This window comes from Mauremys mutica, chromosome 12 (assembly GCF_020497125.1).
Source record: "Mauremys mutica isolate MM-2020 ecotype Southern chromosome 12, ASM2049712v1, whole genome shotgun sequence".
In the NCBI taxonomy this organism is placed as follows: domain Eukaryota; kingdom Metazoa; phylum Chordata; order Testudines; family Geoemydidae; genus Mauremys; species Mauremys mutica.
Genome location: NC_059083.1, coordinates 1676924 through 1695926, shown reverse-complemented (window position 1 = coordinate 1695926; position 19003 = coordinate 1676924). Strand labels below are relative to the sequence as shown.

The 19003-nt window shown below is 64.7% G+C and overlaps 2 protein-coding genes across 2 annotated transcripts in view; one reads left to right on the top strand and one right to left on the bottom strand.

Annotated features, from left to right (window-relative positions):
• Window positions 1-3052: 3052 nt before the first annotated feature.
• Window positions 3053-8912, top strand: LOC123346421 (H-2 class II histocompatibility antigen, E-S beta chain-like). The gene is made up of 6 exons (XM_044983811.1): window positions 3053-3213; window positions 4112-4384; window positions 5335-5616; window positions 7582-7692; window positions 8248-8271; window positions 8635-8912. The coding sequence occupies exons 1-6, from the start codon at window positions 3108-3110 to the stop codon at window positions 8646-8648; spliced, it is 810 nt and encodes a 269-aa protein (XP_044839746.1). The 5' UTR covers window positions 3053-3107; the 3' UTR covers window positions 8649-8912.
• A 7978-nt stretch (window positions 8913-16890) lies between these two features.
• Window positions 16891-19003, bottom strand: part of COL11A2 (collagen type XI alpha 2 chain) — a 91572-nt gene continuing 89459 nt past the window's right edge. Inside the window, exon 67 of the mRNA XM_044982829.1 lies at window positions 16891-17605. Within this exon, the coding sequence (XP_044838764.1) occupies window positions 17459-17605 (147 nt within the window). The 3' untranslated portion in view covers window positions 16891-17458. The remainder of the gene's footprint in view (window positions 17606-19003) is intronic.

Here is a 19003-nt window from a genome sequence, read left to right as displayed (position 1 = left end):
GGGTAAGAGTGGGTGTGAGGTAAAAAGTTTGGGAACCACTGACTGCTCAGGGTTTAGCTGATCGCCATATTTGGGGTCTTGAAGTCTTCAAACCACAATTTGGGGACTTCAATAGCCAAGACATAGGTTAGGGGTTTGTTACAGGAGTGGGTAGGTGAGATTCTGTGGCCTGCATTGTGCAGGAGGTCAGACTAGATCAGGGGTCTCAAACATGCGGCCCGCGGGCCGCATGCGGCCCGCGGAGCTCTTCCCTGCGGCCCGCGGAGCTCCCCAGGGGAGCTCCGCAGGGGCCCCCAAGAGAAAAGCGGAGGCTCCCACCTCCGCCCCTCTCCTGGAGCCTCGGCGCATAGAGCGCCGAGTCTCCGTCCGAGCGCCTGAGCCCCGCCCCGATCCGAGCCGCGTGGGGAGGGGGCGGGGCTGGGAGCTCTGGGCTGAGCGCTGCGCTCGGCGTGGAGCTACCAGCCCCGCCCCCTCACCACGCGGCTCTGAGCGGGACCGCCGGAGACGCGCTCGGGTAAGGGGGGGGGGAACGCGGGACCCGCCGGGGCCGGGCCGGGCCGGGCCGGGCCGGGGGAAGGGAAGCGGGACCCGCCGGGGCCGGGCTGGGGGGGGAAGGGAAGCGCTCAGGGCTGGGGCAGAGGATTAGGGTGCGGGGGGATGAGGGGTTCATGATGTGGGGGCGCTCAGGGCTGGGGCAGAGGATTAGGGTGTGGGGGGATGAGGGCTCTGGCTGGGGCTGAGGATTAGGGTGCAGGGTCCTAGTGCCTGCCCTCCGCCAGTACTGGCAAGGCAGGCTTCCCTTACCCTGAGCCTCTCCAACCCCAAACCCTCAGCCCCAGCCAGAGCCCTCATTCCCCCCGCACCCTAATCCTCAGCCCCAGCCCTGAGCACCCCCACATCATGAACCCCTCATCCCCCTGCACCCTAATCCTCAGCCCCAGCCAGAGCCCTCATCCCCCTGCACCCTAATCCTCAGCCCCAGCCAGAGCCCTCATCCCCCCGCACCCTAATCCTCTGCCCCAGCCCTGAGCGCCCCCACATCATGAACCCCTCATCCACAGCCCTCACCCCACTCCAAACCTCTTCCCTAGCCCTGAGCCCCCTCGCATCATGAACCCCTCATCCACAGCCCTCACCCCACAGCCCAACCCTCTTCCCTAGCCCTGAGCCCCCTCCTGCATCATGTACCCCTCGCCCTCAGCCCCACAGCCCTCACCCCTGCACTCCCTCCTATCCCCAAACTCCGTCCCAAAGCCTGCACCCCCACCCCCTGCCGCAGCCTGGAGCTGCATCGAGCACAGAGCCTGCATCCAGACCCCCTCCCCCACCCAAACTCCCTCCCAGAGCCTTAGGCAGTAAATCTAAGTGCGTGTTTTGTCCTTTGAGTGAGGTGCATTACTGAGTGTATATATTTATTAAAACTGCGCGCGCTTAGGGGAGGAGGTGGAGAAGAGACAGGGCAGGGGCGGGGCCTCATGGAAGGGGTGGATTGGGGGTGGGGCCAGGGGCAGCAAGGGGGCGTGTCAGTGATGCGGCCCTCGGGCCAATGCACTAGTCCTCATGCGGCCCTCGGGGTCATTTGAGTTTGAGACCCCTGGACTAGATGATCATAATGGTCCCTTCTGACCTTAAAGTCTATGAGTCTATGATTCAGCACCCCCACTGTAAAAATTGTTCCAGCACCACTACCAGTGTGGATGCAGCACTGTCGCGCAGGGGTGTGTGTGTTATCCCCAATATGGGGACAGCGCCTCCCTGTAAGGGCACTTGCCCGGTCCACACATGCCCTGTTCTGCAGAGCGACTTTGTGCACATTGGGGGCGTGGCGACCCAGCTCTGCACAGGACCCACAGAGCTCTGTACATAGTAGACCAAGCCACAGACAGGTTTTGGGGGATCATCCATGGCAGATTGGGACATTGGGCCCTATGTGTGGTGCATTGGTCCCTGTCCCCTGCCTAAACCCTCCTCACCCGCCATGACACCAATTTGCCCCCGGCCCCGGCTAACGCGCTGGATGTTCACACTGAGCCTGGCAGGAGGCGCCGGAGAGGGGCGAACCTGGAAGTTGGGGCGCTGGCCTTAGGGTGACCGGATGTCCTGATTTTGTAGGGACTGTCCCGATTTTTGGGTCTTTTCCTTATATAGGCTCCAATTACCCCCCCCCTACCCCACAGACACACACCCCCTCTGTCCTGATTGTTCACACAATTGTTGTCTGGTCACCATAGTTGATCTGGGACCCAGGAGCCCTGGGGTCATTCCCGGCCCTGCCACAGACTGTGTGTGACCCTGGGCCAGTCACTGACTCTACGGGGCCTCCCCCCCCCCAAACTGGACCATGGGGACACTGGCCCGGCCCTGCCCCACAGGGTGGGGGGTGAAGGCAGCAGAGGGGGGGAGGGGCTCAGAGACTTGGGGGCCAGAGAAGCCCCTTGGGGAGATCGATAATGGCAGCAGCTGGGAGGCCGAGCTGTGCCTGACCCATGGAGACTGAGCCCCCGCTCTGGGGGGTGCCTGGGGGGCAGAGCTCAGGCTCATGGGGACTGAGCCCCCGCTCTGGTGGGGTGCCTGGGAGGCAGAGCTCAGGCCTGTGGGGGTGGGGGAGGGGGAAGCTCAGAACTTCTGTCTGTGGGGCCAGCCCCAAACCTTCCCCTGGGACTAAATGTACCCAGACAAACCAGCAACCTCCCCGACACACCCGTCCTGCCCCATCCGGCAGCAGAGGGTCGAGGCACCAGGGAAGGGGATGGAGAGTCCCAGGCCCGTTGCTGGGGGCCCTGCTCTGGGGGGGGCTGGTCCCTGGGCCGGCCCCGCTCTCCAGCTGCCTGGGGCCATGGCAGGCGCCAGGTGAGTCCTGCAGCCCGACCCCAGGCCCTGCTCTGCCTCCTGCGAGGGAGAAGTGGGGAACCGAGCCCGGCTGGGGCCGGCTCTGCCTGGCGACTGGTGATGCTGCCCAGCCCCGGTGCTGACTGGCCCCTGGGCTGGGGGTGCCCAATCCCCGGGGCCGTGGGCAGCGTCCCGGGGCTGGTGCTCGGAGCTGGACAGAGAAGGTCTCAGTCTGGGGGGACCCGACGAGTTTCCAGGTCTCTCCCTCCTGAGCAGCGATGGGGGTGGGTCGGATCCTGGGGGCCGGGAGCCGCTGGGCTGGGGCTCTGCTGGTGACACTGACGGTGCTGAGAACCCACCTGGCTCATTGCACGGAGCCCGAAGGTGAGTAGAGACCCCAGCACCCCGGGGAGCCCCGTCCTGGGCAGCGCTGGGTGTATGGGGGGGGTCAGACCCCAGCGCCCCGGGGAGCCCCGTCCTGGGCAGCGCTGGGTGTATCGGGGGGGGGGGTCAGACCCCAGCGCCCCGGGGCGCCCCGTCCTGGCCAGCGCTGGGTGTATCCGGGGGGGGTCAGACCCCAGCGCCCCGGGGAGCCCCGTCCTGGGCAGCGTTGGGTGTATCGGGGGGGGGTCGGACCCCAGCGCCCCGGGGAGCCCCGGCCTGGGCAGCGCCGGGGGTATCCGGGGGGGTCAGACCCCAGCGCCCCAGGGAGCCCCGTCCTGGGCAGCGCTGGGTGTATCGGGGGGGGGTCGGACCCCAGCGCCCCGGGGAGCCCCGTCCTGGGCAGCGCGGGGGGTATCCGGGGGGGGGCGTCAGACCCCAGCGCTCCAGGGAGCCCCGTCCTGGGCAGCGCTGGGTGTATCCGGGGGGGGTGTCAGACTCCAGCGCTCCAGGGAGCCCCGTCCTGGGCAGCGCCGGGTATATCCGGGGGGGTCAGACCCCAGCGCCCCGGGGGAGCCCCGGCCTGGGCAGCGCTGGGTGTATCGGGGGGGGGGGTCGGACCCCAGCGCCCCGGGGAGCCCCGTCCTGGGCAGCGCTGGGTGTATCGGGGGGGGGGGTCGGACCCCAGCGCCCCGGGGAGCCCCGGCCTGTCTTCCCCTGTCTCCCCGCGGCGTCTAGGCTCGGTGTGACTGTCCTTTAACGCCCGCCGGGCTCCCCTGGGTGCGGGAGGGGTTTGGGGTGGGGGGGGTCTCTGGAGGCTCCGGCTGTTCCTCCCCCGCCGGGCTCCGAGCCCGGGGCTGGGGGCGGGTCCCTGAGCCGAGCCCGTTTCCTCCCCGCGCAGGGCGGTTCGTGTTCCAGCAGAACTGTGAGTGTCACTTCGCCAACGGCACCGAGCGGGTCCGGTACCTGGAGCGGCACATCTGGGGCCAGCAGCAGATCCTGCACTTCGACAGCGACGTGGGGGTGTACGAGGCGGACACGGAGCTGGGGCGGCCCACAGCCGAGAGCTGGAACAAGGACCAGGCGTACCTGGCGGACAGGCGGGCTCAGGTGGACACGGTCTGCCGGCACAACTACGGGGTGGCGCAGACGGGGAAGGTGGTCGGCCGCACAGGTAAGCGGGGGGCGGGGCCAGGAGCGGGGGCGGGGCTCCGAGGGGGCGGGGCCGCAGCAGGACACGCTGCCCCTCTCTATAGGCTGGTGGCGGGGGATGCGGGGTAGTAGAACGTCTCGTGCTATGGCGGGGAGGGCAGCAGGCGCTGGGGCGGGGTAACGGGGGGGAATCTCTCCTCTTACCCTCCTCCGGGTCTGGCTGCGGCGCCCCCTGTCGGCAGAGCGCAGAGCCCCACCCGGGTAAGTCTCAGGGGAGTAGCTGACCCTTCCCCCTTCCCAGTCCCCCCACTCCTCTGAGTGGTTCAGCCCCCAGCGCCCCCACTCAGACCCCTGGGGCAGGCGGCTGCTGCAGCTCCTACCCCCCTTCCTGGGCTGGGGGGGCTGGGTGATGGGGCAGAACTTTCCCCTCCCCCCAACCCCATCCATCCCCTCAGGGTGCCCCTGGCTGGGGGGTGGGAGCAGCCCCTGGGCTGAGACCCCGTCTCCCTGGGCCCAGGGTCAGACAATCCCTGGCTCTGTCCCCAGGGGGCTAACAGGACGTGACTCCCCTCGGGCCCTTTCTGCCAGAGCCTGCCCAGGGCAACGGGGGGCAGGAGAGAACCAGCCCCACCCCAGGGCAGTGAGAGGGGAACGGGGTGGCCAGGGAATCGGACCCCACACACCATGGGGAGCCCTGTCTGTCCTGGGCATGTACTGGGGAACGGGACCCACACATCCAGGGTGCCCTGCTCCAGGCAGCTGCCAGGTGTATCGGGAGGTCGGATGCCCTGTCCTGGAAAGGCACCGTGTGTATGGTTGGGGGGATTGGACTCCACACACCCTGGGGAGCATCACCCTTGGCAGGTGCTGGGCAAATGGGGGGGGGGTTTTTCCCTGCGGGGGGCACCTGTTCTCTCTGAGCCTCCAACTGCCTCCGGCCCCTTTCCCAGCCCCCTGTCTCTTTCCCCCCAGTTGAGCCCAAGGTGAAAGTTTCCCCCACGAAATCGGGGTCTGAGCCCCACTCCCACCTGCTGGTTTGCTCCGTGACGGGGTTTTACCCCGGGGGGATCGAGATCAAGTGGCTGAAGAACGGGCAGGAGCAGACGGCCGGGGTGGTGTCCACGGAGCTGCTCCAGAACGGAGACTGGACCTTCCAGATCCTGGTGATGCTGGAGATGAGCCCCCGGCGCGGGGACGTCTACACCTGCCAGGTGGAGCACATCAGCCTGCGGGGGCCCCTTGCCGTGCACTGGGGTAAGAGTGCTGGGTCACCCAGCCCCCACGAATACCAGCCCAAGGCAAGACTTCAAAGCGCTGTCTGCTGTGGCCTAATACTCTGTTTCATGTTAATTATGTTCCAGTGGGTTCAGCTCTGGGCTACAGTCTCTAGTTCAACAACGTTATCCCTGTTCTGGATCTAGAGCCCATGGGACCACATGGGACCATAGCCACTTAATACGTACACGAGCGTCTGTCTGTCTTTTAGCAGCTTTATTAGGGTTACCAACAAAGTTATAAATGTCACAGCACATACAACCCCTAAAGATAAGTACCACGTACTAGTTACACCTACACCTACACCTAGTACCACGTACTAGTCACATCCTCCTAGAGATGGTGTTAGTCTGGTGCCCCCTCATGGATTGACCATCAATACACGGGAGTGGTTCCTGCTGGAGTTTTCCATAGGAAGCTCCATTTTCCTGCTCTGAGCACTTTGAAGTATTTATTGATAACTTTGGTTAATTTCACTTCCTGGTTTTTATACTCCGTGTGCGGAGTTGAAACCCAGGGTGCTGCGTTAGTTGCTCCTGCAGTGGGTTGAGGTGGGGTGTGCTGACTGTTCAATATCCTGGAACTCATTTGCTGCTGTATTTCTTACACTTCAACGCTCGTGAGAATTTAGGTTCGGGGTAAAGTACTGATCATGGCCACGCTGGGAGCACTCTTCCAGAAGTGCTGAACTCATTCTCTAAAGCTTATCGTTTTATTCAAACCCGACAGGTGCCAAATCCATTTTGCTTTAGGATTTACAGATTAATTAGATTAGGCATTTTGGAAACAACAGCTGTAACAGCTGGAGACACTTCATTTCATTTTTGATAATCAGTACATGCATCTGAAGAAGTGTGGGTTTTTATGCACAAAAGCTTATGCCCAAATGAATCTGTTAGTCTTTAAGGTGCCACCGGACTCCTTGTTGTTTTTGTGGCTACAGACTAACACGGCTCCCCCCTGATAAAATGTCATGATCCATCTGGTTTTTGTACTGGCCAAATTGGAGAATTGCACATGGAAGTACACGCACGAATGATTTCCTGTTGCAGCAGAGAGTCACTGCCTTTAGCAGTATAAGGTTTGGCCTGATTTGGAAAAGGACACTGCTGTTATAGGGGGAATTTTCTTCTACCATTGTAACAGTTACATCTATATTTTTACATGTGTGCTTGTGTTTAGCAAAAGCATCAACCCTACTCACAATTTTTAGAGCACTTGTACGAGCCCAAATCTATTGACCTGGGCTGGGAGCAGCTGTTCTTCCTGTCTCACAGCAATGGGACAAGGGGACACTCAGTGGAATGGAAAGGGGCAAATTCACACCTGGTAAAAGGAAGGACGTTTCCCACACACTGTGTAATTAGCCTGTGGAACTCACTGCCACAGGGTGTCACTGAGCCCAAGAACAGAGCAAGGTTCACAGTGGGACTGGCCATTTCTGTGGCTCACAGGAGCATCCAGGGCTAGACTAGTTCATGCTGACAACGGGCAGGAATATCACACCTCGCACTGCAGGGCCTGAGCTGAGCTCTGATGATCCCAGACCAGGAGGAGCCCTGAGGTGGGGCAGATTGTCCCAAAGCTGCTCCTGCAGACCCTGGCCCCTGGCTCTGCCGCGGCCTGCGCCGGTCACTGGCGCGGACGGGATCCTGGCCCGGAGGCCCCTGGCTCTGCCCCGGCCGGCGCCGGTCACTGGCGCGGACGGGAGCCCGGCCCGGAGGCCCCTGGCTCTGACCCGGCCGGCGCTGGTCACTGGGCAGACAGGAGCCCGGCCCGGAGGCCCCTGGCTCTGACCCGGCCGGCGCCGGTCACTGGCGCGGATGGGAGCCCGGCCCGGAGGCCCCTGGCTCTGTCCCGGCCGGCGCTGGTCACTGGCGCGGACGGGAGCCCGGCCCAGGGGCCCCCGGCTCTGACCCGGCCCGTTCCATGTCCCTGTTTCAGAGGCGCAGTCTGACTCCGCCAGGAGCAAGATGCTGACGGGGGTCGGGGGCTTCGTGCTGGGGCTGATCTTCCTGGCGCCCGGACTCCTCATCTACCTGAAGAATAAGAAAGGTGAACGGCTCCGGGCGGGGGCGGGGCACCGGGGTGTCTCTGGGGGGATGTGGGGCTGGGGGGGCTCAGGGAAATCTGGGCCTGGCTGCAAGCTCCCGCCCCCCCCAGCAGGGGCTGCTCAGAGCCTGGCAGGGGCCTCCCGGCTTCTAGCCCCCTGGGGCCAGGGCTGGGTCAGACCCTCCCCCCTCCTAGGGCAGGGACAGAGCAGGGGCCATGGGGAGATCTCAGTGCGGGGCCCTTGGGCCAGGCTGGGGGCTCCCACTCACCCCTCCCCCGGCCGAGCCCCAGGGTGGGACAGACCCCGACCCCTCGCAGTGCAGGGAGCTGCCCCTGCCCCGGGGCTCAGAGCGTTTCCCGTCCCCTCCCCCGGGCAGGGATCCTGGGTCAGGGATTTACAGTAATAATGGGGAGGGGGGAACCCCAGGTCTGGGGGCCGGAGGGGGCTGGGTTCCTAGTGGGGGTGTTCCATGCTGTGGGGCAGGGGCTGGAGCTCTGACCCCCGGGAACTGGCTCCCCCCGCCCAGGGCTCTGACCATGTTTCTCTTTGTTTTTCAGGGCGCCCCGTTCCCCAACCTGCAGGTAATTTCAATCCCCTCCCCCGTTACACCCGACTCCCCCCACACTGAGCACAGGCTGCCTGGGGCGCCCGTGGGGTGGCTACTTCTGCCCCTCGGCCCGTGACACCCGCCCGGGTCAGCCCCTGGGCAGCTGGGCAATGGGGCGCTGGCACCGCGGAGGAGTCTGCGGCTCCCTCGGTCCCTGTTCAGGCCGATCCCCGAGCTGCTCCCGGGGGCAGAGGGTCCTGGGTCCTGCCGAGCATCCCCCAGCCCTGTGGCTGCCGGGCAGAGTCTCTGGGGTGCCCTGGGGTCTGGCAGAGAAAATCCCCCGTCCGTCCCGCTAGCCCCACGGCCAGGGGCTGATTTCTCTCCCCTCTCCCTGCAGGGCTCCTGAGTTAGATCCTGGGCGTTGGATCCCCCGGCCGGCAGGAGTTTCCGTCCGTCTGTCCCAGCCCCTCGCTCAGCCCGGAGAATGCAGAACCTGGGGCCGGTCCCTTCCTGTCCCCGCCTGCTCCCTGCGCTCTGCCCGGCTCCAGCCCGCACTGCCCCCCCTGGGGACCCGTCCCTGCCCCTCAGTCCCTGCAAGGCCCTGGGGTGACCCCTTGTCACGGAGTGTGGGGGAGTCAGGGCCCTGCATCCCCAGGCTCCCTGCGATTCACCAGGACTCTCAGCCAGCCAGTAAAGCAGAAGGTTTATTTAGCCGACAGGAACACAGTCCAACACAGGTCTTGCAGGCACAGGTAACCAGATCCCCCCGGTTAGGTCCATCTTGGGGCCCCAGGAGCCCCATAGCCCCCATTGGGGATCAGAGCCCTGTCTGTGCTTCCCTTCCTTCCCCAGCCAGCTCCAGTCTGCCCAACCCCCTCCGGCCCCTCCTCTCTGCTCAGCTTCTTTCCGGGGGGGCCAGGAGGTCACCTGACCCCTTTGTCTCCAACACCTGGGGGTTGCACCTTCGCAGGGGAGGTGCCCAGGCCATCAGTTGCTAGGAGACAGAGTGTCAGGCATTCGGTTGCACTGGCCTTTTGCTTTGCTGGATACTTAAGAACTGCACACAGCACCCCAGTAAGAACAGTCCCACTTCCTCACACCCGTCCTGCATTAACCCTTTCCCTGCCCCAGCCCAGCCCCACGTTCCCTCTCGCTGACCCCGCGGCCCTCGGGGAAGCTTTGGGAGACGCTGCTCCGCAGCCTGGGGTGAGCCGGACTGAGGCTGGCGCTGTTATAACTGCTTCACCCTAATAAATCATCCCCAGCCCCCCCGGCTCTGTGCTCACTGCTCCCCCAGGGCCGGGACAGGGCTGGGGGCTCTGGGCTCTGGGTGGGGGGAGGGGACACGGGGCACAGACCAGCTGCCCTGGGGAGGGGACTCCCCAGACACACCATGGGGCCATTCAGTGGCTGCAGGGATCAGGGTTGTGCTGGGCAGGGCTGGATCTGACTGGAGGGAGGGGGCAGGACCCCAGAGGGGGGCTCTGGGGGTGGGGGTGACTCCTGGGGGGGGGCTGTGGGTTCCCAGTCCCAGTGCAGACCGGTTCCTTCCCCAGGGGTGGGGGCAGCAGGGAAGAGGCCGTGGGGAGCGGGAGCCCCAAGCAGGGCCTCCCAGAGGATTCAAGGGGCCTGGGGCAGAGGCACCACCCGCTGTGGCGCTCGTACTCACTGGGCGGCTCCGGGTCCTTGGCGGCACTGACGGACCCGCTGCCACAGCCCCGGAGCGAGTGAAGGACCCATCGCCCAAGGCCCAGAGCACCATCGGGTGAGTAGAAATTAAAAAGGCGCCTGTAGCCGGGGAAGGGATTCTCAGCCAGGGCGCGCGGGGCCCTGCAGCAAATTGCCTCACTCACACCCCCTGCAGCCCTGCCCCAAGCCCCTTTCCTGGGGAGAGGCAGCTGCAGAGGGGGAGATGCTCCCGTCCCCCTGGAGAGCCCAGGCTGCAGCCCAGCAGCACGGACACCCCGGCCTGGGGGGCAGCGACAGGGCCGGGCTGGGGGGGGGGGGGCTGCCAGTCAGCCGGGCTGTGGGAGCTACACGGGAGGCGCTTGCGAGCAGGGGCGGCGCGTGGACCCGCCGCCTCCCCCCCCGCCCTGCTCGGTGCCGCAGAGATGTGGCAGCCGCTTCCAGGAGCCCCGCTGCGTTGCCAGCTGGGAGCCACCTGTGGTAAGCACCTCCCAGTCAGAGCCTGCACCTCGCACCCCCTCTTCCACCCCAACTCCCTGCCCCAGCTCAGAATCCCCCTCCTCCCAAACTCCTTCCCAGGAAACAGACGGGTAAACAGGGGCCCTACAAAATCTAATAGCCCCGGGCCAACAGGAGAGTTAATCCGGCCCTGCCATTGGGTACTGGCGTCCCCGTCACTTCCTGTCCCAAAGTGCCATGTTCTGTTCCCCAGCTGCCAGGCCCCACCCCAGAGGTGGCTGCATTTCTGTGGGGGGAATTGGCCCCAGTGCTATCGGGTGCAATGAGCTCTGGGATCCTGGTGGGGGAGCGTCCCCGAGAGTGGGGAGACGAGGCCGTGGGGACGTCCCTGTCAGCTGCTCCCATGGGCTGTCCCTGCGGGAGGGGACAGAGGACGAGGGCGTGAATCTGTGTGAGTCACTCAGAGCCTGGCCTGCTGCTCCTACTGCTGGCCAAGGCCCCCCTGCCGTGGAGTCTCCTCTCCAGCGCCCCACACGGACCATCCCGGCCCTGCTCCTGTCCCCCACACTCCCTGGCTATTCACCTCCCTGCCGCTGTGCTAACCACAGTCTGTGTCACAACTTAACTATCATGGAGCTACGGCAGCCCCAGGACCCCTGGGCTCCAGCCCAGCTCTGAGTACGGGCCCTGCTGACTCCAGCCCCTCGGCTTTCCCTGCGCAGGCTCCGTCTGGGGGACAAGTGGATGGGGCTGCGCTGAAGGGCCGGGGGGGAGGGAGGACTGGCTGACTCAGGGGGTCGGGGATGGGACACGGGGCCTCTGCCCTTTGGGGGCTGGGGGCTCTGATCCAGCCTCAGGGCAGGGGACTGGCTGGCTTAGGGGGCTGGGGCCGGGCCATGGGGCCTTGGCAGTCCAGGGCCGTCAATCCGGTGTCAGCGTGAAAGTCCCCGTGCAATTGCCCACAGCCCAGTGGAGACGTTTCTCCGGCCCCGCGACCCAGAAAGGGTTAATGCTCCACGTCGTTTCACACCCCGTCTGCCTGTGGGTGGACAGAGGGACAGACTGACGCCTGCTTTCCCCTCACCTGGTTTCACTTCCCCTCCCCCAGGATGGTTCTGAACCCCCCCCCCCCCAGCCTCGGGCCCCAGCCGCATCCAGCACACTCTGCTCCCCGGCCCTCTCGGCCCGACTCTGCCCAGCGCCCGGTGATGCCGGGTCGGCGCCGCGCTGCCACTGGCCGAGCCCCAGAGGCGCTAACCCCGGCCCAGCGTCTCTGCCTGTTTGTGCGTCAGTGAGACACCAGGTCCCATGGGTGGGCGTCATTTCGGTGCCAGGGACTTTCCACCCAAAACCCCCCCAGGCCTGCAGCCTGGCTGGCACCCAGGGCCTGGCCCAGCCCCCCACCTGCACTGGAGAGGAATAAACTGTGAGTGAAATGCAGCCCCGGTCGGTGTCCTCACCCCACGGTACAGGGGGGGACACTGAGAGCAAGGGACTTGTCAGAAACCACAGAGTCGGGAGAGAACCCAGGAGTCCTGGTTCCCAGCCCCCTCCTCCCCCCCTGCTCTGACCACCAGCCCCCACAGCCCTCCCAGAGCTGGCAGAGAACCCAGGCGTCCGAGCTCCCAGCCCCCCTGCTCTAACCACCAGCCCCCACTCCACTCCCAGAACTGGCAGAGAACCCAAGAGTCCTGGCTCCCAGCCCCCCCTGCTCTAACCCACCAGCCCCCACTCCCCTCCCAGAGCTGGCAGAGAACCCAGGCGTCCGGGCTCCCAGTCCCCCCTGCTCTAACCACCAGCCCCCACTCCCCTCCCAGAGCTGGCAGAGAACCCAAGAGTCCTGGCTCCCAGCCCCCCCTGCTCTGACCCACCAGCCCCCACTCACCTTCCAGAGCCGGGGAGAGAACCCAAGAGTCCTGGCTCCCAGCCCCCCCTGCTCTAACCCACCAGCCCCCACTCCCCTCCCAGAGCTGGCAGAGAACCCAGGCGTCCGGGCTCCCAGTCCCCCCTGCTCTAACCACCAGCCCCCACTCCCCTCCCAGAGCTGGCAGAGAACCCAAGAGTCCTGGCTCCCAGCCCCCCCTGCTCTAACCCACCAGCCCCCACTCCCCTCCCAGAGCCAGGAAGAGAACCCAGGTGTCCTGGCTCCCAGCCCCCCCCCCCTGCTCTGACCACCAGCCCCCACTCCCCTCGCAGAGCTTGGAATAGGACCCAGGAGTCCTGTCTCCCAGCCCTCCCCACACTAGACCCAACTCCCCAGCCAGGACAGAACCCAGGAGCCCTGGCTCCCAGGCATCCCCTCCCCCACATGCTAAAGAGAAGTATGGGGGCTCTGTCCATCTGGGGTGCTCAGTCAGAGGAGTGGGGCTGGTGCAGAATGAGGGGTCCTGGCTGAGGATGGGGGTTTGGGGGTGCTCAGGCTCGGGGTGCAGACGGAGGGACAGGCTGCGGGTCACAGATACAGACACCCCTGCCCAAGCGGGACCCTGTGTGTCCGGCTTCCCTGCAGGTGGGTTCTGGGGATGTTGGGGGGCGGATCTGTGGGACACGTCCCCTCCCTCATGGGTGAGGCACTTCCCAAGCAATCCAGCCCATCCTGCACACCCCCGCCCACTGGATTCCCCCACCCCCAGCTCTATGGAGCGGGTGCTGCTGCGGGTGTGAACAGAGCCCCCTGGTGATGCTCTCAGAGACAGACACGGGTCGCTCCCTGGCCCCACGGCGTCAGCAAATGCTGCTCCCTGCAGGGACCCCAGCCCAAGGGACCCCCCTGCCCCGTCCCAGCCCGGGACAGACCCATAGCGAATCCCATCCCAGAGCCGACAGCCTCCCCACGGGGCTCCAGGGAGCAGGACGGGGTGAGCAGCCGGGTGAATCCAGGGGCTTGGCCAAGACCAGCTGCTCACCCGGGGGGGGGGTCAGGCGCTCTCCCCCTGCCCACCCAGCTCGCACCCACCCAGCAACGGGGGGCTCTAGTGGGGGCAGGCCGGGTCCCAGGGCAGCGCCAGGTGCTGGAGGGCCTGGCTATGGAGGGCCGGGTCCCCAGCCGGGGTCACTGGCACTGAACTCAGGCAGAACCCCCCCCCCCTGTGTCCATGGGGTGAGAACGGCTGCGGGGGGGGGGGGGATGACAACATTCTCCCCAGTGATTGGTCGAACCCGGGCAGGGGTCTCCACAGCTTTACCAGCTCCCGTCTGGCTCTGGGGCTGCCTCCGGCTCAGCGTGGGGAACCCTCCCCCGCCCCATGGGGACCAACCAGCCCCGATTCCCTCTGTCCTCTCCCCCTGCAACCCCCCCACCGGCCTATGGATGGGGGACGCCCACAGGGGCTCTCCTGGCACCACAGAGCCGGTGAGACTCCAGCAGCGCCTAGCGATGGGGGCCCAGCAGCGCCCGGTCGAGGGCTGGGGCGTCACACAGGGCCGCCCAGAGGGGGGGGCAAGAGGGGCAATTTGCCCCAGGCCCAGGACCCGACAGGGGCCCCCACGAGAGTTTTTCAGGGCCCCTGGAGCGGGGTCCTTCACTTGCTTCGGGGGGGCCTGGAAAACTCTTGCGGGGCCGGACCCAGGAGCTTCTTCCACTCCCGGTCTTTGGCGGGGGGTCCTTCTGCTCCGTGGCAGAAGGACCCCCCACTGGCGAATTACCGCCGAAGTGGGACCCGCCGCCGAAGTTCAGCTTGGTCTTCAGTGGTAATTCGGCGGCACTGAAGACCGGGCTGCACTTCGGCGGCGGGTCCCGCTTCGGCGGTAATTCGGCGGCGGGGGTGCCCCCGCCGCAGGTCTTCAGGGCACTTCGGCGGCAGGTCCCGGAATGGAAGGGCCCCCCGCTGCCGAAGACCCCGGGCCCCCGGAATCCTCTGGGCGGCCCTGGCGTCACAAGCACATCGGGGCCCCTCAGGGCGTCCCAGGGGGTGAGATTGTTGCAGAGCAAAGGGCCAGTGCGTAAATGGCCGACACCCTGTCTCCTGGCAACTAATGGCCGGGGCCCTTCCCCCCCGCGAGGGGATGCTAAAGGTGGGGGAGACAGAGAGATCAGGTGACCTCCTGGCCCGGGAAAGGAGCTGAGCAAAGGAGGGGCTGGAGGGGGTTGGGAGTCTGGAGCTGGCTGGGGATGAGTGAGGGCAGACGTGGGGGTCTGGCTCACTGCCCCCAGAATGGACCTGGCCGAGGGGTCCGGTTCGTGGTACCTACAAGCTCTGTGTTAGCCCCTGTTCCTGTCATCGAATAAACCTCTGTGTTACTGGCTGGCTGAGAGTCACGTCTGACTGCGACGTGGGGGGGCAGGACCCTGTGGCCTCCCCAGGACCCCCCCTCCCCCAACTGGCCGAGACTGGCCAGGCTTCTGCCCCAGTCCCAGGCGGCTCCGCTCTGGGGAGGCAGGTGGGGCCCCACAGGTGGTGGGAAGCCCGGAGCCGGAGGTGCACCGGGGTGCGGCCAGGGGGCCGAGAGAGGCAGGGGGGTGGGGCCAGGGGGTGAAGAGGAGCCCTCGGGGGTCAGGCTGAGAGGATCAAGTGGTGGGTGGGGGGAGCCAGTGGGGTCTCAGGATGCAGTGCAAGCGGAGCCCAGCTCCATGGGGCCACTGGCGCCATTGTAAACCCGGCACTGCCCTCCCCCCAGGCAGCTGCGCCCCCTCCCCCCCAGCCTGCACCCCCCTGCGCCCCCGGGGGATTACCAGGGGCTCTGACTGAGGCCAGGCTGAGGGTGGATCCCTCTGGGGCAGCTCCTCCCCGGGTGCAAACCAGCATTGCCTCAGGGGGCGTTGCTGATTTACACCGCTGAGTAGCTGGGCCTGATTCACCCTCACGGGGCCATTTCCACACGTCCCTGTCACCGGGCGGGACGGGCTCTCCGGGATCCCTGCGCCAGGCCCCCGACGGGAGCGTCCCGGCCACAGATGTGTCTGGCTCCGGCTCCACACTCAGGAACGTCTCTGCGCCGGCGGGCGGCTGCGCCAGCCCCTCCCTCCGCTGGGGGCTGGAAACGGGCTACGTGCCAGCCTCAGCCTGGGCCTGGCCGGATCCCCCCACTGGTTCTCGGGCCTTGGCCTATAACTGCGGCAGCTCGTCCCCGCCCCCAGGCGTTTACCCCCCTTGGCTACAGAGCGATGGGAGCCCCTGGCAGCCGAGCTCCTCCGGCCTCCTCTAGGTCAGCTCCAGCCGCCCTTTGGGGCTCATCGCTCGGCCCTGCGGGACCAGAACCGGCCTCAGTGTTCCAGCTCCTCACCGGATTCACTGGCACAAAACGGGTGCAAAGCACTCGCCCCCCCACCCCCGTGTAACTGGCTGCATGATGCACCGGGCGGCGGTGAGTCGGGCTGGGCTCGGGGATAAAATCCAGCTGCCAGCGGCTAGAACAGGCCATGGGCCGGCCTTGCAGGGGGCCACGGATCCACACGTGGGTTTGTGCCTGGCCTGTGTTTTCATGGGGGGTGAAGGAAAACAGAGCAACGGAAAAAGGCCCGAGCAGGGCGAGGCGGCAGGACACCAAAAATAACAACCCCCAAAAGCAGCAAAATTCTAGCTGATCTATTAACACAACTTCCAACATTACTTACAAACATTCCACCGGCCGCCGGCTCAGCACCGGGGGCGCCCGCCGCCTGTCAGACCCCGAAAAGCCAAGACAGTCGCCCCGTGAAACGTGTGTCCAGCGGCCCTGAGAAAATCAATTGGATTCCCCCGCCACAGCCCCCCAGCTGCAGGACAGGCAGCGTCGCTGGAGCACTGGGCTCGTGTGGGATTCAAACTCTGCAGCAGGGCCCAGACCCCTGTGTGTGTCCACACCTTAAATAATAGAGTTAATTTAAAATAAAACAATCCAGCCAGCGTCCTTCTCTTCGCTCCTTGGCTTCTCCCACGGGGGGAGGTTAGTGAAGGCTTTTAAGATACACCCAGAGCAAAGATCCCTTGCAAACAGCGGGTGTGGGGGGGGGGAGGAGGGGATCTGAGCCCTGGGGAGATGTTAATTAACAGGGTTTGTTCATTATTGTAACTGATACGGCAGGGAAGGCACAGAGCACGGGTAGGGCAGAGAAGGGCCATGGAGCCCTGTCCATGTGGGGAGGGGGGCACCCCACTGTTATTAATTAATACGTTTTGTTCCTTTGATATTAATTAGTCCAGTGGGGGAGGGGTTGGAGCCCACAAATCAATACTAATTACCATAGTGGGGGAGGGGAACGGAGCACCCCACTGAGATTAATGGCAAAGGAAGAAGAAATGTGAATTGGGGGGGGGGGAGGGGGGCGGGGACTGGAGCCCGTTGATAGGGATGAAGGAGCCGGGACCAGGGGCCCATCTAGCCTGGCCACCCGCCTGTGCTGCTCTGGGTGGAAAGGGCAGGGACCCTGCAGGAGGTGACTAAAACAGGAATTAAACGAACCCTGTGAGGAGGAAGTTTCCTCCTGACCCCATCCCTGCAGGCTGGCACCTGCCCTGAAGCATGAGGGTCGTGGTCACTGTGACAGGTGTCAGCACTGTGGGGAGGGGGGACGGGAGCCCATGGGGTTAACCCAGGTCCTCTATCCACGATGCTGCCCGGCACAGGGGAGCCGGCCGCCCTGCTGACGTTAATTAACTCTGGTTCGCTCACAATGTTCATTAGACATTAATGGCTTTGCTCCCCGGTCAGAGGGAAATTGGGGTACCGGGTCCATCGTTTCGGGGTGGCTCCAGTCGGGTTAGAGCTGAGGGGCTCTGGGAGATATGGAGGGTGAGCCCTGAGACACTCTGGGGAATATGGCCCACAGGCAATGAGGGATGTAGCTGGGCATTCTGGGAGCTCTGGCTGGAGGACTGTGGGGCTCCGAGGGATCCAGCCAGTGCGTTGGTGTAACTGCCCTCTCGCTACACGTTAAAATACAGGAGGCTCTAAGCAGTGACGTCTCTTCGGTGTCTCTCTCCGGTCCCTGGTCCCAGCGCCGGGTGCGTCGGTCTCGGTGGCTGTGGGTCGTCGTGGCGGGTCCGTCCCTCGGGTGGCCGGTAGGTCCCGTAGCTTCGCTGCTCGGGGGATGGTGGGGCCTGGGCCAGGCTGGGACAGTCCCTCAGGGACCAGGGCAGGGCTCACGGGGGTTGGTCCTAGCCCAGGAAACAGACGGGTCCCACCTCAAACCCAAACTTCTGGTTGGGCTCCCCAAAGTCTGTGAAGTGCGCGTCCAGCAGGGGGAGCTGCTCCACACGGGGCGTGTTCACCTCCAGCACCGTCCTGTCCGGGCCCTTCCGCCGCTGCAGGGGGAGGGACGGGGGGAGGGTCAGGCCGTGGGGTCAGTGGCTCCAGGGGCTGTTCCTGCCATAGGCTCCCCCGGGGGGGCCTCTCTCGCCACGGCGACCCGGGCTCTGCCCTCTGTTCCTGCCCTCTGTCCCCGCCAACTGTCTGGTCATCCAGCCTCCCTGCTAGTGTATCCATCCATCCCTCCATCCTCCCAGCCTCCCTGCTAGTGTATCCATCCATCCCTCCATCCTCCCAGCCTCCCTCCTAGTGTATCCATCCATTGCTCCATCCTTCCCTCCATCCTTCCAGCCTCCCTCCTAGTGTATCCATCCATTGCTCCATCCCTCCATCCATCCTTCCATCCTTCCAGCCTCCCTGCTAGTGTATCCATCCATCCCTCCATCCTTCCAACCTCCCTGCTAGTGTATCCATCCATCCCTCCATCCTTCCCTCCATCCTTCCAGCCTCCCTCCTAGTGTATCCATCCATTGCTCCATCCATCCCTCCATCCTCCCAGCCTCCCTCTTAGTGTATCCATCCATCGCTCCATCCTTCCCTCCATCCTCCCAGCCTCCCTCCTAGTGTATCCATCCATTGCTCCATCCTTCCCTCCATCCTTCCAGCCTCCCTCCTAGTGTATCCATCCATTGCTCCATCCCTCCATCCATCCTCCCAGCCTCCCTCCTAGTGTATCCATCCATTGCTCCATCCCTCCATCCATCCTTCCAGCCTCCCTGCTAGTGTATCCATCCATCCCTCCATCCTTCCAACCTCCCTGCTAGTGTATCCATCCATCCCTCCATCCTTCCCTCCATCCTCCCAGCCTCCCTCTTAGTGTATCCATCCATCGCTCCATCCTTCCCTCCATCCTTCCAGCCTCCCTCCTAGTGTATCCATCCATTGCTCCATCCCTCCATCCATCCTTCCATCCTTCCAGCCTCCCTGCTAGTGTATCCATCCATCCCTCCATCCTTCCAACCTCCCTGCTAGTGTATCCATCCATCCCTCCATCCTTCCCTCCATCCTTCCAGCCTCCCTCCTAGTGTATCCATCCATTGCTCCATCCATCCCTCCATCCTCCCAGCCTCCCTCTTAGTGTATCCATCCATCGCTCCATCCTTCCCTCCATCCTTCCAGCCTCCCTCCTAGTGTATCCATCCATTGCTCCATCCATCCCTCCATCCTTCCAGCCTCCCTCTTAGTGTATCCATCCATCCCTCCATCCTTCCCTCCATCCTTCCAGCCACCCTCCTAGTGTATCCATCCATCCCTCCATCCTTCCTTCCAGCCTCCCTCCTAGTGTATCCATCCATCGCTCCATCCTTCCCTCCATCCTCCCAGCCTCCCTCTTAGTGTATCCATCCTTCCCTCCATTGCTCCATCCATCCCTCCATCCTTCCAGCCTCCCTGCT